We start from the raw sequence: 17,645 nt of genomic DNA, 5'->3' as shown, positions 1-17,645 counted from the left end.
GTAAAACCTGACAATATATATAATTCAACAGTGATATTAGAGTTGATGGTTCAGAATGACTGACCGCATCCCGGTCACTAAAAAATATTGAAATGGAGGTATGAATCGTTGATTTATAAGAATAAGTATGTTAAAGTAGCCGAAGAACCTGCTTTCAGGAGTTGAAAGGGGTGTTACTTAAAGCTCCATGAGTAAAACTTCCAAAGTAGACTGTAAAATAGTGTATTAATGCTTTACAATTATATATTCTAGATGCTGATACATATCTAATTAATCTTTAAGGACAACATGTTTTATAACCCAGAAGTTATTCACTCAGTGCAGTAGCGAATATAATAGTGTATAAATAAAGGAAATAATACCAAAGTTAAAGCAGCATTATTGGTTGGCTGCTGCCAGTGAACACCAGAAGTAATTTGTAATTAAATAAAAGATTAATTATTTTTTAAACTTTTAACAAAATTTAGAAATTGTTTAATAAATGGTTTTATTAGATTGATTATTAAATAAATTTATATTTTTTAATTCGGTATTTTCTATTAAGTTTTTTATTAGTAGAGGTGATGTGATGGTTAAATGATTCAAATAATTGTTATTTTGTCATGTCATCAAAATTATTCTCACATGTTATTTTATTATTTATTATTTTTATATTTTTATATTTAATAATTATAAAACTTTATAAATTTATAATTTCATAGTTAATATTTTAATATTTTAATATTTTATAATTTTATTTTTTAAACGTAGTTAGTTTTAGGCATAAATTATAGGAAAGGATTTGTTCACCGTTAAATTACTCATGGTGTTAGATATGTAAACAATTTTTTTGAAAATTTTTAAAAAGACAAAGTCAATTTCAATATAATGCTTTTAATCGAAACCTTTCTCATTTCTCACGATTTCAATTATTTTAGTTAAAAGTCATTACATTGAAACCATGATATACGATGACTCTGCCTTTTTAAAAAATTATAAAAAAATCGTTCATATACTTAACGACTTTACTTTATAATTCGTCATAAATCAGCATGACTTTGTCATATCTATAATTTAACGGTCAATCAACCCTTTTATATAATTTAAGTTTAAAACTAACCCTGACCTAACAATGAAAAGTGTGATTGATATACGAAAAAAGAATCTATAAATATAAATTTTAAAATTTTAACTTTATATTTGAGATAATGTGATCACATTATAGAAATTGTGGTTGGAGGCACTGCTGCAATTAGGAATGGGCAAAATGTACAAATAACTAAACTATTGTTAAACAAAACTATAATTCAACTATTCGAATTGTTTAAATAATAATATACTTCATACTTTATTTTAACTATAACTTATGATCCAATTTATTTCTAATAGTCTTGTCTAAGAACAATTGAGTTTTTAAAAGTTCAATTAATATAACAAACAATTTAAATGCAGTTTCCTTTTTGAATAATGATATGTATTTTTATGCAATTGAGTTTGATATTAATTTAGCTGAGTTGAACCATGATAATTACAATACATATTTCAATTGTGGCATAGTTAAATTACTTTATGTATGCACCTAAAATAAATTTCAACTACTTTGGGTAATGTACTTACAACCATTTTAGAATAAATTTGAGGTTTAATCATTGATTACTTTATTGAGTGGGTGAAAGGGTGACCTTTTTATTACTAATTCAATGCATTATTCTTGGCTTGGCTGTCACCAGACCCATCACAGGTGGAAAATTTGAGATAAAGGCCTTTCGCTCAATACCTTTTCTTTTTCTTTACTCTTCTCTTGTCTTCTTTTTCTATTTCATTATTCTGTTACACTGTATCTCTGTCGCTTTTTTTCTCTCCACTTCTTTTTAAATTTCTAATTCCATTTTTCATACATTCTAAAAGCAGATTATGCGTTTGAGCAGCAGATATATTTTGAAACATTTCTCTTTTTACCGAGAGCTTGAGGTGACTCTTCATTCACGTGACAAGATCAGGATATTTTTCTAAATTTTGATGTGACACTTCAGACTCTCAACTACTTCTAAGGGTTCAAACACGAGAAAAGATTTATCTGTAAAAAGACTTATAGACTCTCAATTCAATAATAGAGTAAAGATATTTTGTAAGAGAGAATGAAAATATAAGAGTATGTATATCTTTCGAAATACTAACTATATTTATAGGATCTTTTGAATATTAGATCCATGTGATAAAACATGTAACACAAAATTAAGTAATGTAAATGAAATAATGTCTTACTTTAGTAATAATAAATAATAATAATAATTTTTTTTAGGTAATGGATATTTGTGGGTACGGATAATATGATACATACAATTCATTACTAGCGGATAGTAAATATTCATGGATACCAACTATCCGTCACGGATACTCACGGACACGAGTATTTTTACGTTCCTTAGAGTTGAGAGTGTTTTCTGTGTGTTGTAAAAGTTTGCACATAGTGATTATTCCTTGGTTGTCTTTGGACAACGACCTTGATTTTTTGTTTGTATTTGGAATTTTCAAGTTATATTCTTGTTTTTTTTTTTTGTGTTAATAGGATGATTTTTAGGGGTAAAGACGATAATATTTTTTATTGATGACTTCTTTTTAATATTTTGATTTGTCGTTTATTTTTATCATGTAAAAGATTATTTTGATGTTTTTTATATAATTGTTTTTATTTTATATCACTAGAATTGTATAAAAAAAATCATTTGTTGTAATATAGTAATTTAATGTCATTGTCATGAATCTTGTTTATCATCATCCAACATATATCGAAGTTCAAAAGGTTTAAGATCTATGCTAAATTTCAATTATTATTAGTTTAATCTTTGTTTTTTGTGTGATTTTATTCCAGTTGTGTATTATAATTTTTATTAGTAAAAAAGAGATTTTATTAGAATTTAAACAATGGGAGTAAAAAGACATTTAAATATTTCTAAATTTGATTATCTAGATCTATTTTCTTTTTGTAATTTAAAAAAAAATTTAATTTTTATCAACTTTATTTCATTAACTGCACAAATTTAATAAATGTTATGGCCTCGTGAAATTTTGTTTCTCACTCTAACTTGATTTGTATACAATTATAACTTCTTTATAAATATTTTATATTGAAGAATAATTTTGATATTGAATATTTGATAATATTACGTTTCCTTTGTATTTTTTATAAAAAATAATTAATTGATATTGAAACCATAATAAAATAGGTATAGGTATAAGTACGAGTACAAGTGTATACCAATTATCTGGTGAGGACGGGGATCAATCAAAAATTTCATACTCGATGAGTTTAGGTATGGAGAGAAAGATGGTATGGAAATAAAGATGATTTTTTTTTTTGGAGATGAGTATGAATAACGAAAGTCGTCTCTGTCCCATCCCAATAACACCTCTAGATGAGATAATATTATTTTATAATTATGATTTTTTTTTAAATTAAAATTCACAAATGTATATTTATTTAGAAATAAAAAATATTTAAAAATAAGTTAGTAATAAAAAACGAGAAAAATAATTATTTTGGATAATTAAAAATCTAAGAAGTATATAATTGAAAAAAATAAATTTGTTAAATATTGTTTTACTACTTTGAATACATTTAGAAGTAGATATTTTGACTATGTAAAATTATAGTATAAGTAGGTGAATGTTATTTTGGATGGACATTAATAAAAGTGAAATTAAACAAATAAATGGTTATTTATTGGAAAACATTCCCAAAACAAAACATTACAAAAAATTATCCAAAATGTACATTATTGCCCTTAAAGTCTATAAATTAATATATTTATTGGAATGCTACAATATATTTGCCCCTTCAATCTCATAGGTCAACAACACTACAAAAAATATCTTAAGGAGATAGTTTTGTACACTATCTAGCTTCTTTAGTTTCATGATAATTTCACACAATAGCCCTGCAATAATGTATTGAGGATGGCAACAATGATTGCAACTTTAACGCAATGTTGGTTGGCTGTTCCCTGACCTTATAGCGGGGGCTTCTCCCTGCACCTCCAAACAAATCTTCTGTACCCCCAAAACATACTTTATTTCCAACGTTGCCCCTGGTTAAAAAAAACTTTACTGTGCTTTTCTCAATTTTACCGCACTGCACCCCCAAACCTGCACCCCTCACAACCAGTTAATGCACTGCACCCCCAAACGTGCACCCCTCACAACCAGTTAATGCACTGCACCCCATAAAAGGCATATGGAATGATACGAAAATCAGAATTTATACGAAACGGAATACAGAAGCCGTTTCTGTATTTATGAAACGGATTCTGCATTCCGTTTCATAAAAAAAATTGCAATTTTTTTATGAAACGGAATACAGAATCCGTTTCATAAATACAGAAACGGATTCTGTATTCCGTTTCATAAAAAAAATTGCAAATTTTTTTATGAAACGGAATACAAAATCCGTTTCATAAATACAGAAACGGATTCTGTATTCCGTTTCATAAAAAAATTTAATGAACGAACAGCAGAGAGATTGAACGAAGGAAACAGCAGAGATTATGAAACGGATTACAGAATCCGTTTCACACACTGTCAAACGGATTCTATAATCCGTTTCATTCACCTCGTTACCTATTTAATGTCTTTAAATTAATCAATCATATTGTAGAATTCATCAATTTTGATATTAATTAGTTTGATTGGCAAATTTTAATTTTCAACGAACAACTTGGGAATGTAAGGCAAATCCCTGAATTTTCTCGTTGTAGCAATGTGATTTGAACCCTTTCCTGTATAAACTACTATATAACCTCTACATTACTTAAACATGATGAAAAGTTGACCAAAGAGAGAGCCAAACGGATTTCACAATCCGTTTTTTTTTTTTAAAAAAAAAAAAAAGGAAACGGATTACACAATCCGTTTCCAAAAAAAAAAAAAATAGCCAAACGGATTTCATAATCCGTTTTTGAAAAATGACCTTCACTTCACCCAATAATGCATGTTTGGAATTGGATCTAGTTAGCTACGAACTTGGTCGATTTTTATTATCATAACTTCATCCTTAAGTTTGTAATTTTTCTTTCTTTATATGAATGACATCATGAGGAATTGAAAATTGATATTTAACTAAACCTTACTCTTTCGTCTATGCACTGCTAATATATTTATATGGTTATACATGCACGAACAGGTTGCATGTGTAGACACGGTTGCATTGCATGCATGCATCATCATGCATATCTCATTTATATATCAACATATATTTTATGTATGCATGAGTATGAATCGATCCCCAGCAAAGTCATGCCATAAATAATGGTTACCACTTAGAAGGCACACACGGCACACACGTGAAAAGAAGATAGAAAACCACTTTGCAGGTGTGTGTGATAGTGGAAGAAAGAGGGTCTATAACCTAGCAACTGGTGACAAAATGTGATTGAAAGATACCTTTGAATTCAACATTCATGCAACAGTTGTAAGTCACTGTTAGGTTGCCAAAAGACAAAGCAGCGTTTTACCGATACTTGTGAAATGATGGATGAACTTACATCTTTCTTTCTATGCTTCTGAGAGGCACATCTTTTTGGCTCAAACACCCTTTGGATTCAGCTACGTACCACTTTCTTGTTACAAATTACCACGTATTACACAACCACCCCACCACCACCACACGCATCAACACCAGTTCCTACACCCACCACACCAGCAACTCCACCACCATCTGCTGCAACACCTACACCCGCACCATCAACTCTACCAGAAAGGGAGAGAATTATTAGACAAGAAGATACGCAAACGCGTTTCGCTTATTGGAAGGATCCTGTTTGGAGGAGAGGAGAGTGTCGACGATCTCCGGTGCATTGTCGAGCAGTTGCTCTCCCTGAGGAAGCTTGTAGACGGACATGACAGCGAGAACGGCGTTGCAGCGGACGAAGGGGTGGTGATGCTCGAGGTTGGAGAGGATGGACGGGATGAGAAGCTCGATGATCTTAGACTCATTGAGGCGACAGAGGAAACGGAGGGTGACGCCGCGAATGTACTCGTTGGGGTGCTAGAGGTTGTTGCGGAGGTTCTGGCATATCAGAGAGAACTTTGTTTGAAGAGAGTGAATGAAGAAAACGGAATGTGGGAGCAAAATGTTGGGGGTGCAGCGTGAAGCACAGATAAAAAGAAGGTTACTGGTAGCGCAGTAAATTTTGATGAAACTACCAACAGCAGGTAAATTTATGAAGGAGAAAAAAGTAATTATTGGGGGTACAGGAGAAAGGTTGGGGGTGCAGGGAGAAGGCCCCCCTTATAGCAAGTGAACACAACAAGTGGAAAATGCGAGATAAGAGGCCTTTGGCCCAATAACTTTTTTTTCTTTTCTTTTTCTTCTTTTCTTCACTTGTCCCTTTCTTCTTTTTCTTTATTTGTCTTTTCTATTTCAGAGTTCTATTAGCACGTGTCTCAATCTATTATTTCTCTCCATTTTTTTTTAATTTCTAATTCCGTTTTTCATATATTCTAAAATCTTATACTATTGTGTAAATCTTTTTGCTAGTTCTATTAGTTGACAAGAGTTATTCTTTTAATTAGTTTGTTTTTTGTTTTGGATTCGTTTCACAATGTTTAACTAGGATTTTGGATTTGTTTAATCATTCTTTTATACAACTAACTATCCAATAGGAAAACTAACTTGATTTGTAATTGAGGTTTTATATTTGAGTATGAAAATAATTATAGATTAAATTTACTGTTTTCGTTGATTTTGAGTTTTATATTGTATCGGAGGAGTTAAGTTTGCAACATTCCAATTTTAGCAACTAAAAAGAATAATAATAAACTAGGATGTTGCATCATAGTATTCAAAAGAGATTGTATAAGATATATTAATATAGTGTTACAGAAGATAGGACTCTAAAAATATATTATTTATACAAATCAACTAAAACTAACAAAGCTCTATAAACATGTTAACCATTTACTCTAACTCCCAAAAACCTTTCACTAGTCTAATGGATGGTTCCTCATCCTCCAAAAATGCTTCTAAACCTGTAACATCATTTGCTCCCACCGAATAGGTAATCGTCGCAAAAGAAAGACAAACAACAAGAGACATAGAGTGCAAGGGAAAGCTAGTTTATAACATAAATAATCATATAACAGTTAAACTTGTTACATTATAAAATAACATATTTCAAGCATTCATAAAAAGAAATAACCACGAATTATAATATCTTTTTCCTTTTCGAATAAAGCAAATAAAGCAAGTGATATAATTACAGACTCTCTAAACTCGATTATCCGAATTATGCACTCGATATAGAATTCTAAAGAAAGTATGCATCTTGGTTTCTAAAATCTGTAGAGTCTAGACACAAGGGGTTATCAGCCAACCACACACAAGGTTAATCCTCTAATGTCTCAGGCCCAATACGTCCCAAGATTAGGACCTCCTGCCACTTTTACCATATAATTCATTCTACTCTACTTGAGTGTGAATGATTATTAGAGTTCAGTATACTTCCTTTATCTAGACATCTCATATATTAAGGCATATACTAACCATACCATCACCAAGAGTTTCCCATAAAACTCTTTTACCAATAACATTCCACTAATTCTCTTTTATACTCATAACCTCATCATTTTTCCATAAAATATAATCTCACACCATGTTTCTCATATCAAATAATCATACACAACTCATTCTTCATATTCACTATAATTTTCATTTTTTTAACTTTCATTTTTTACTTCTTGACCTAATTTAGTATAAATTATTGATATTTTAAAAAAATATAAATATAATAATACATTAATCAGTAAAATATTAAGCACGTCAAAAAATAATAAAAGAAGGAAAAAAAATAGAAATTATAATATCTTTGTCCTTTTCAAATAAAGCAAGTGATTGCTGATACTGTACTATTCTTTTTCTGCCATTATCAGTGCTCTCTTTGCAGCTTTATTCGGAGTCTGGTTCAGTTGCCCTCATTGTGGTCAAGTAAACACTCATGAGAACTTGATACGTTCCCTTTGAAGTTCAGGTTTCTCTCGGTCGTAGTCATCTTCCTCATTTCTTGTTTCTTGTTGTAAATAATTAATTATTTACGCAAACATTTACAAATAGATCAAGTGCATCGCTTAACGAAAAGATTATTTTCCCCTCAATTCAGTATAACACCGATAAAACCTCTCTCTCTCTCTCTCTCTCTCTCGCACACACACACACTGGTGAAACCTTCTCAGAGAGAAGTGAGTGAATATATATCCTTTAACTCAATAGAAAAAAGTCAGTGGGGATCACTTTTATAATATTCTTCTCTTTCTCATATGCTCTCATTATTCTCTTGCAGTATTGCTCTGTGTCACGGTTTGGATTGGAACAATAGCAACTAAAGGCAATCACAACTTAAGGTAATCGAATTCCAATAACAGAGGTGTTTTGTAGCTTATATATATATATATCGACTCATTGTTTTTTCAAGATTTTAATTAAAAACATTGATCCATACAAAGATGAATATTACTTACAATTATTTGGATCTTATTTCAAGTGTTAGCAGAAGTAACTTCTAAACGAGGGGAACGTTCGGAAAGGGAAATGGTTGAGGATGATGAATCAGAGGTTTCTTATTCTTAGTACGTAATTCTCACACTCAAGGTTAGAGATCCCATAACACTACCCTTTCCATGGATTCATAGCTGAAATGATGATTTTTTTTCCCACGTACCACTATTCCTTGTTTGATTTACAGGCATAGTATACTGTATACTGTGTACAATAATTATACAGATAACACACTTTTGGAATGAAGTTTGGAATTTGGTCCTTAAGGATCTGAATTCTGTGGTTACTTTTTTTTTATTTATGTTTTCAATCCTACTCGAAATTCATTTATTATGAAACCGAATTTTGAACTGGATTTCTTTTATCATTTTTTTAAAATATGGATGAATAAGAATTTTTGAATTTTTATTTAGAAATATATTTAATATCGTATATTAAGTTAATTTAAGTGTAATTTGAAAATATAAAAATAAATATAGATTTTGTGTATGGAAGTATTGAAAGTATATTGTGTATTAAATTTTTTTAAACAATATTGTATGAATAAAAAATTATTTATAACTTCGACTTATTTTTTTATTTTAAATATTTAATAAACATAAAAAAATAAATAATATAACATCACCTCAAACATTATATATTAATTATTTTTACTTTTTTTACTTTTATTATAATTCATAATTTTTAAAAAATTACTATTAAAAAAAATTAATACGCAACAAATTAAAAGAAAATTATATTTACTTTTATATTTTCAAATTACATCTTAGATAACAATATACAATACTAAATCTATTTTTTAAAATAAAAATTAACATCTTATTCATCCATTTTCTAAAAAATTGAAAAAAAAAATCCAGTTCAGATCACAAGGCGTTATCATTTTCAATGCAACTGATTCCATCATCCATTTCTTTTCTTCATTTTTCTTCTCTAACTACAATCTTATGGGATCAGAATCTTCAAAACAAAACAAAATGATTAACTTCCTTTTCATTATTTTCTCTACCACAAAATTCTCCATCCGTGTAGGTCTCCTGACTATTTCATTGTGGACATTCGTTTGTTGGTTAAGCTAATTGTTGCTCACTTTGCACTTGCATTATTTGTTATTGCCTCCCTTCTTCATTATCATCATCAACATTATTATTACCATCAAAATCATTATTATCATCAATATCGACTTGTAATTGTTTTTCAACTAGTTTTTCAACTAGTTTTTTTACTCGTTTTTCTACTCGTGCAACACAGAGAGTTTTTTTAGATATAATATTTTTGGTAATAGCAAGGGAGTTTTTGGATATTTAATAATCTTAGGACGAAAATATGATGTCTTTAAAAAATTGTGAAGTGTATAAATAGAATAAATCAATTTAGAATGTAATGAAAGTGGTATGTGAAGTTCATATTTTATTTCATTCTATCTTTTGTTGTCTATTCTTTTATCTGCAACAACCAACAACAAAAAGATGACTAATACACTTTGTTAAAATAAGAATAAAAAAATAATAAATTACATGCCTATAATGTCTTTTTTATTAAACAACTTCATAAATTCCTTTTGTACACAATGTTTATTACTTCTTAATTCAACCTTTGTTGTATCATCAGTTTTCCTTGTAAGCCTTGGATTTTAGGCAATGATTTTGCTGCAGTGCAGAACAAAACAGAAATAAGTTGATCTATATTTATACAAACGAATTAGTTCAAATCAAAATAAAAAATAAAAAATTATATACCTATAATGTCTTCTTTGTCAAAGAGTTTCAAAAATTTCTTTGTACACAACGTTTTTAGTTGTGTTCGTGACATTTCCATCTTCATCCAGTATAAGTATTTTCAATCCTTTTTTGGTTTTTACTCTAGAAATAGCAACATATAGTTGGCCATGTGTGAATACAGGTTGTGGAAGATAAAGGCCGACTCTAGAAAGTGTTTGTCCTTGACTTTTGTTAATCGTCATTGCAAAGCATAAGGATATCAGAAACTGTCTTCTTTGAAATTTGAAAGGCAACCTTGAATCAGATAGCACTAAATCCATTCTTGGTATAAAAATCCCAATTTGTGATATCGCAAATTTCAAATCGAAAACCGTCTACATCCCAATTTTAGAAACTATCCTCATTGAAGACTAGATCATGAATAAGATTGTACAATTTGTGATATCTCAAATTTCAAATTTATTGTTTGGATAAAGTAATTTAATTTCTATTTTAATTCAAAATTCTATTTTAAAGATATTTGGATAACTTGACTTTACCCTTCAACCTAATTCAACTTAGCTTGTCTTTCGGTTCGGACCGACTCGTCTCAACCTCCAGTCTGGATCGACTCCTCTTGACCTTTGGTCTAAACCGACTCAGCTCACACTTCGACTTGGACCGACTCAACGTGTCCTTCAACATTAGTCAATTCGGTTAGACCTTCGACTTGAGCTGACTCGACCTAACCTTCAGTTCAAGCAGACTCGAGTTGACCTTTGGCTCGACTCGACTCAAATCAACCTTTAGCCCATGCCAACTTGTCTCGAGTCTAGGCTCGAGACTACTCCTTTCGACCTTTAGCTTGGACTAACTCGACTTGACCCTCAACTATGGCGTACCTAGCTCGAACTTTGATCCTGATCGATTCAGCTCGAACTTCGGCCTTGACCGACTCAACTTGACCTTCGTCTTGTGTCGACTCCACTTGACCTTCAGCCCGGGACTACTCTACTTGACCTTCGGCCCGAGCCAACTCTAGTTGACCTTTGGCTGGGCCAACTTTGCTTGACTTTTGGCTCAGACCGACTTGGCTCAACCTTCGGTCGGGCCGACTTGGCTTGATCTTCTACCCAGGATGACATGGCTCAACCTTTAGTTTGGGTCAACTTGTCTCGACCTTCGGTCTTGGCCAACTCCTCTCTACCTACGATTCGACTGACTCATCTACATCTTCAGTCAGGATGAATTGTCTCGACTTTTGGCTCGAGTTGACTAGACACAAACTTAAGCCTGGGTTGAATCCAATTGACCTTAAGTTCAAGGTGTTTCATCTCAACTTTATTTGTCTCGATCGACTTGTCTTGACTTTCAGTCTGACTGACTCGTCTTTACCTTCAACCGTGGTCTAGTTGTCTCAACCTTTGGTCCGACCAACTTATGTTGACCTTTGACATGTGTCCAATAGACTTGAACTTCAACCTACATTACTCATTTTGTCCTTCGATTCGACCAACTAGGCTCAACCTTTGTGAGTGGAGTAAAAATGAGTAGAATTTCAAATATTTTGTATTTTGAGAGTATTTAAAATTTTTCTATTTTATTTATTTGAAACATTTTTCAAAATTTCTTTTTAATTATTTTATGGATAATGATACTTTAACCTATATTTTTTGATCCATTTTTAACCTATCACTCTTATCACCCTTAGATCATCACATCACATCACTCCAAAAACTTAAAATAGATGATCTAAAGGTGATGAGAGTAGTGGATTAAAAATGGGTCAAAAAAAGTGGGTTAAAATATCATTTTCCTTATTTTATCTAAACAAATCATCTCAACGTAAAACTCTATTGAAAAGAACCAAGCACAATGGAGAGGCAGTTACCATTCACATCTTACGCTCTCCTGCATGCCACCCTCTTAGAAACAAATTTATATTTGTCGAAGGTCAAATATTCATTTACACTGACTGCATGATTAGTTTCTCTGCAAATAATGTAATTCTGAAAATTTTTCAGCAGAACTAGTATACGCAAAATCTTTTTTAATATATCAAGAAAATATAAGCCATAAATAAGAGAAATAAAAAATGATAATATATAAAGAACAAATATAATAGAACATGAATTCAAATCCACTTATTTATTTGAAGGCTGGAAAAGAGTTGTCTTCTTTTTCTATTTTGTTCAAACAATGTAAAATCGTGTAATTTTGAAAGTATTATAAGTCAGTAAAGTTATATCAAATCTTACACATTTATAAAATTATTTTAAATATTTTAATTTCTTACTACATAAATTCTTAAAAATTGAAATTGCAAAATTTTAATCATTTTAAAGTCTTTAAAAAAAATTAAATAAGTGTATTACTCACATAGTCCTTTAAAATTTTCAACACTTTTTATTTATAATATTACTCACATAGTCCTTTAAAATTTTCAACACTTTTTATTTATAAAAAAATACCATTTTAAAATAACAATCCATTACGTTTCTAACTAACATTTTTCCAATTCTTAAAAATTTTCCATACCGTTATAAATTGTAACACAACTTTGATTGGTTTTATTTTAATTCATGTACATATGATTTTTTAATTGATTAAACAATATCCCCTCTTCTTAATTAGTTATTGACCGATATGTTTCTACTCTATGTTTGTTGGGAAATAGATGTAATTCGACCTTGTACAAGACAAACAATCTTTGGAGATGGACTTTTTGGGGCCTTTTGGCAAAGTTGTCGAAGGAGTGATTGATTTTGTGTCGAAAAATGGTGTTCGACACATGACTTACATAGTCCATTACAATGAAAATGTTCGTGAACTGAAGGATAGTGTCAGAGATCTTAAATTTGAAAAACAAAGGATAATTCACCAATGTGAAGAGGGTACAAAAAATCTAAACAACATTGAAGAAAAGGTTACTGAATGGGTTCGAAAAGTGAGTGAAATTGATACTACAATAGAGGTGTTTGAGAACGATGATGGCCACACAAAGGCCCGATCACCCAATTGTTTTGTTTTTCCGTACTTGTGGAATAGACATAGGTTGGGAAGACAAGCATATAAGGAGAAAGTGAATGTTAAAAGGCTAATTGATGAGTCCCCTAAAGTTGATGAAGTTTTGTATAGGCAAAATGTAACATCTAATGATGCCACATTGTCTAATTGTGGTTTTGTAGAATTTAGTTCTATAAAATCCACAATGGAAAAAGTAATGATCGAACTTCAAGATTCCAGTGTGAGAATGATTGGATTGTATGGGCGAGGGGGTGTGGGTAAAAGCACTTTAGTCAAAGAAATTGCAAGGAAGGCTAAAGAGAAAAAGTTGTTTGATGTGGTGGTTAAAGTAGAGATAACAGCTGACCCCAATCCACAAAAAATTCAGGAAGAAATTGCTTACGTGTTGGGTTTGAGATTGGAAGGGGAAGGTGAAAATGTGAGAGCTGATTGTCTACGAAGGAGGCTAAAGAAAGAATCAGGGAACATCCTTTTAATCTTAGATGACCTTTGGGACAAATTAGATTTGAACAAGTTAGGGATTCCACTTGATGATGATGAAGATGATGATGATTTTAATAGTGGTAACAAGGATCTTAGTCGCCAAAAAAATAAAGATAACAAGGATCCTAATCAGAAAACACAAGAAAAAAAAGATGACAATCGCACAGTGTTGAAAAAAGAAAAATTCCTTGGTGGTCACAAGGGGTGCAAAATTTTGCTAACTTCAAGGGATAAAAAAGTGTTATGTGTTGAAATGGATGTAAAGACAACTTTTTGTGTAAGGGAATTAGATGATAAAGATGCTTTGATTTTGTTTAAAAAGTTGGCCGGAATACATAATGAAATGTCTAGCTCTAAACAAGAAATTGTGAAGAAGTATTGTGAGGGCTTACCCATGGCAATAGTTGTAGTTGCAAGGGCATTAAGAAACAAGAGTGAGTCAGTGTGGGAAGCAACAATAAAAAAACTTAAAAAGCATGAATTGGTGGGAGAGGGGACATCTATGGATATTTCAGTGAAGATGAGTTATCACCATCTTGAAAATGAAGAGATAAAGTCCATTTTTTTACTCTGTGCACAAATGGGTCGTCGACCATTAATTATGGACTTAGTGAAGTATTGTTTTGGTTTGGGTATACTTGAAGGGGTCTCCTCGCTTTGGGAAGCACGAGAAAAAATTAAGACATCAATCCAAAAGCTAAAGGACTCTGGCTTGTTATTGGACGAAAGTTCTAATAATCATTTCAACATGCATGGCATGGTTCGAGACACTGCTTTGTCTATAGCACACAAGGATCACAATGCTTTTAATTTGAGAAATGGAAAACTAGATGACTGGCCCGAACTCGAAAAGTGCACTTCAATTTCTATATGCAATAGTGATATCATTGATGGGCTTCCTGAAGTCATAAATTGTCCTCAACTGAAACTTTTCCAAATTGACACTAATGATCCATCTTTGGAAATACCCGAGGGTTTTTTTAGAAGAATGAAAAATCTGAATGTTTTAATAATGACTGGTTTTCGTCTTTCGAGCTTACCATATTCAATTCAATGCCTATTAAAACTCAGAATGCTTTGTTTGGAACGATGTACTTTACGTTGCAACCTATCTATAATAGGAAAGCTGAAAAAATTAAGAATTCTCAGCTTCTCTGGATCTCTACTTCAAAATTTGCCGGCTGAGTTGCAATGCTTGGATAAGTTACGAATGCTAGACATCAGTGATTGTTCTGAATTGAAGATTATTCCACCTAATCTTATATCAAGTTTAACATGTTTGGAAGAGCTATATATAAGAGAAAGCTTGATCAAAATGTTGGTGGACAGAGAGACAAACAAAGGTCAAGATTTGTTTCTTTCCGAGCTAAAGAATTTACATCAGTTGAAAGTGGTGGAGTTAAGTATCCCATGTGTTTCAATTTTTCCCAATCACTTGTTCTTTGACAAGTTAAAAGATTACAAGATTATGATTGGAGACTTTGATTTTTTTTCTCTTGGAGAATTTAGGATGCCCGATAAGTATGAAACATTGAGAGTTTTGGCACTGCAACTGAAGGATGACACTAACATTCATTCCCAGGAAAGCATAAAATTGTTGTTAAAAACAGTACAAATTTTGTTGTTGGGAAAGATAAATGGTGTTCAAAGTGTTGTGAATGAGTTGAATATAGATGGATTTCCAGATCTGAAACACTTATCCATCATAAATAATAGTGACATCAAATATGTCAATTCAACAGAATTGTGTAATTATGTGAATGTTTTTCCCAATTTGGAATCTCTTTGTCTCAACAATCTGGGGAACTTAGACATGATATGTTACGGTCCAATTACAGTTGTGTCATTTGCCAAATTAAAAACCATCAAGGTTGAGATGTGTTACCGATTGAAGAATCTTTACTCCTTGGACATGGTTATGTTTCCTACTGGTGCACAAACATGTGAGATTTCTGAATATAATTCTTACATGGATAAATTTCTTTCCAGTCTAGAAATAATTGAAGTTTCTGAATGTGGATCTTTAAAGGAGATCCTTCAAATACCAAAGCATTATGGTAAGGTTGAGTTTCTTAAGTTGCACACTTTGACACTCCGACTATTACCATTATTTACATGTTTCTATACCAAAGTGGAGAAATTTTGCTGTCCGCATCTAACAGAGGCTCAAACTACAAATAGGGGCCTCACAGAACTTAGTGAAGAAGATGAACAAAGTGATAAGGAACCTCCTCTTTTTGGTGAACTGGTATGATATTGTATACTTTTCCTATAATTTTAAATTATTAGTTCAATTGTTTTAAATATATTAATCGTGTTATGTGTTTTCAGGTTGAAATTCCAAACTTAGAGACTTTGAATTTATCCTCACTCAACATCCATAAGATATGGGGCGACCAACACTCGTCAAGTTTCATCTTTCAAAACTTGATAAAATTAGTTGTGAAAGATTGTGATAAATTGACATATCTATGTTCATTGTCTATGGCTAGAAGTTTGAAGAAGCTGAAAAGCCTTGTCATAAGTGAGTGTCCAATCATGGAGAAGATTTTTAAGACCGAAAGAAATAGTGCAGACAAGGTGTGTATTGGCATAAATAAGTAAATGTTCTTAGTTGACCTAACATTAAGTTTACGATTCTTGATCACACTTTACCTTGTGAATTTTCATTTAGCTTCTATATGTAATAATAGTTTATTTTCAATAAAACGCAGGTCTGCATCTTTCCTATGTTAGAGGAAATCCACCTTAGCAAAATGAATAGACTAACCGATATGTGGCAAACTAAAGTGAGTGCAGATTCCTTTTCTAGTCTCATTTCTGTGAAAATTGAAGAGTGCAATAAATTAGACAAGATTTTTCCAAGTCACATGGAAGGATGGTTTGAAAGTTTGGACAACTTGAAAGTTTCTTGGTGCCAGTCGGTGGAAGTGATTTTTGAAATCAATGTTTCTCAAGAAAAAGATGAATTTGGAGGAATAGACACAAATTTGCAGGTAATTCTTCTTGAAGGCCTCCCAAATCTGAAACAATTGTGGAGTACAGATCCAAATGGAATTCTTAACTTTAAAAAATTGCAGAGCATAGAGGTAGGTAGTTGTGATGAACTTAGGAATTTGTTTCCAGTTTCTGTTGCCAAAGATATTCCAAAGCTTGAACACATGTCAGCATTACATTGTGAGAAAATGGAGGAAATTGTTGCAAGTCAAGATGCATCAGAAGCTAAGAAAGATCTATTGCTGTTTCCTAAACTAACCTCTGTGAGATTATATGATCTACCAAACATGAAGTATTTCTACAAGAAGAGATATCCTATAAAGTGTCCAAAGCTGAAGGAGTTGAGTGTGAGACGATGTGTGAGCTTAAAACATTTCTCAAAGATACCATTAAAACAACAAACAAAGAGCAAAATTTCGTTTTCTCAATTGAAGAGGTAAGCAATACTCTATCTTTGTCAGAGTTCAAGAAAAAAAACTATTGAAATTTTTATTATATGTTTGGTAGAAAATAAAAAGATACAAAGAAAAAATAAGTAAAAAGAAAACGAAATAGGTGAGAACTTAAATGAAGGAAAAACTATTTTGTTGGAGAGAAATAAAAATAAAATTCACTTAATCTTTTATATTATTTACTTTTATTTATTTTATTCTTTTAGGTATTCCCCAACTTGGAGCACATGGAAATTGACTTCAAAGAAGCACAAGAATTGTTACCGAAGTACCAAATGCACCGCCTAAAAGAACTTAGTTTGATTTCGGTCGAAAGTGTCGATCTTCTCAACCAGTTTCCATACAGAGTACCAAATCTGGAAAAGCTAAAATTCGACTCCTCTAATTTTAAAGAGTTAGTGCCAAAAGCAAACATTGGACGACAAAAAGGATTAGGGATTGTATTGCAGCTGAAGGAAT

At 31.4% G+C, this 17,645-nt stretch overlaps 1 protein-coding gene across 4 annotated transcripts; it reads left to right on the top strand.

The window, feature by feature from the left end:
* The first annotated feature begins 7,874 nt into the window (after positions 1-7,874).
* Positions 7,875-17,645, top strand: LOC114166777 (probable disease resistance protein At4g27220). 4 transcript variants are annotated; one of them, XM_028051599.1, is made up of 7 exons: positions 7,875-8,003; positions 8,313-8,373; positions 8,514-8,598; positions 12,905-15,985; positions 16,069-16,317; positions 16,452-17,170; positions 17,393-17,645. In XM_028051599.1, exons 4-7 carry the CDS (start codon positions 12,944-12,946, stop codon positions 17,472-17,474), a joined length of 4,092 nt encoding a protein of 1,363 aa, XP_027907400.1. In that variant the 5' UTR covers positions 7,875-8,003; positions 8,313-8,373; positions 8,514-8,598; positions 12,905-12,943; the 3' UTR covers positions 17,475-17,645. The 4 variants fall into 4 exon arrangements, with proteins under 4 accessions (XP_027907400.1, XP_027907397.1, XP_027907398.1 ...); XM_028051596.1 differs by having other exon boundaries at positions 8,514-8,620; XM_028051597.1 differs by having other exon boundaries at positions 7,875-8,013; positions 8,514-8,620.

This window comes from Vigna unguiculata, chromosome 10, assembly GCF_004118075.2.
Source record: "Vigna unguiculata cultivar IT97K-499-35 chromosome 10, ASM411807v1, whole genome shotgun sequence".
In the NCBI taxonomy this organism is placed as follows: Eukaryota; Viridiplantae; Streptophyta; class Magnoliopsida; order Fabales; family Fabaceae; genus Vigna; species Vigna unguiculata.
The sequence above is the reverse complement of the archived record's forward strand: the minus strand, read 5'-3'. Positions and strand labels throughout refer to the sequence as shown.